Source organism: Tupaia chinensis, unplaced genomic scaffold (genome assembly GCF_000334495.1).
Source record: "Tupaia chinensis unplaced genomic scaffold, TupChi_1.0 Scaffold144326_1, whole genome shotgun sequence".
In the NCBI taxonomy this organism is placed as follows: Eukaryota; Metazoa; Chordata; class Mammalia; order Scandentia; family Tupaiidae; genus Tupaia; species Tupaia belangeri.
This window is the reverse complement of record NW_006204184.1, coordinates 440,289-441,393: the sequence shown is the minus strand read 5'-3', so window position 1 is coordinate 441,393 and position 1,105 is coordinate 440,289. Positions and strand designations below refer to the sequence as shown.

General features: G+C 67.8%; 1 protein-coding gene across 1 annotated transcript in view; it reads left to right on the top strand.

The window, feature by feature from the left end:
* The window catches only part of PLXNB3 (plexin B3), a gene marked incomplete at its 5' end in the record, with an annotated part of 14,859 nt that overhangs the window by 7,494 nt on the left and 6,260 nt on the right, over nt 1-1,105 (top strand). The window contains 3 exon segments of the mRNA XM_027767576.1: nt 70-422; nt 530-706; nt 796-985. Coding sequence (XP_027623377.1) covers nt 70-422; nt 530-706; nt 796-985 — 720 coding nt within the window.

The window sequence follows — 1,105 nt, the reverse complement described above, 5'->3', positions numbered from 1 at the left end:
GACTGCCCTCCGGCTTGGGCTGTCAGGACTCGCCATGGGCACCCACCTGGTGGGCCATTTCTGGCATAGGTCAGCATCGGGAGGGAGTTCTGCTTGGCACAGGCAGCACTCCAAGGAGGTGACTGGATCTTGGGGAACCTGGGAGTGCAAGTTGTGGGGGGGGCGGAGGCTGTCCCGAGAGGAGAGCAGAGCCCCACTCGGGAGGCAGGGGCGCGTGGCTCCTGGAAGGGGGTGTTGGAGCCAGGACATGGGCCTTGGGACCGGCCTACAAAAGCTTGCTCTGTTGCCCAGGACCCCATCCTGCTGAGCCTGAGTCCTCAGTGGGGGCCCCAGGCAGGGGGTACCCCACTCACCATCCATGGGCAGCACCTTCAGACAGGAGGCAACATCACCGCCTTCGTGGGTGGCCAGCCCTGTCCCATGTGAGTGAGAACTGGTGCCTTCTTGGGGACAGCACGAGCCTCTTCTCAGAGGCCAGGCTGGGACTGGGGCCAAAAGGCCGCAGTTGGAGCCCCGTCCCTCCCTGCAGCCAGGAGCCGGTATGCCCGTAGGCCATTGTGTGCCGCACCATGCCCCAGACTGCCCCGGGAGAAGCCGTGGTCCTCGTGGTCTTCGGCCACGCCCAGCGTACACTGCGTGCTAGCCCCTTCCGCTACACCGCCAACCCCCAGCTCCTGGCTGCGGAACCCAGCACCAGCTTCCGGGGGTGAGGGGCGCAGTCAGTCCCAGGGAGAGGGCAGGGTAGGGGCTGGGCCACCCACTGTCCCTGGAGCCCTGACTGGCATCCTGGCACAGGGGCGGGCGGCTGATCCGTGTTAGGGGCACAGGCCTGGACGTGGTGCGGGAGCCCCTTCTCTCCGTCTGGCTGGAGGCTGAGGCGGAGGCCGCCGAGCCTTGGCCCCAGGACCTGCACCCAAGGAGGAGCTGCGGGGCCCCTACAGTGGAGCCCCAGGCTTGCATCCAGCTCGGAGGGGGCATGCTGCAGGTGAGACCCCCAGCAGCAGGCGACAGGGCTGCCCCCAAGCTCTGCCCAGTGAGGGCAGCAGGTCAGCAGCCCCGCCCAGCTCACCCTCCTGCTCCCGGCTTGCCCGACAGTGCTCTACCG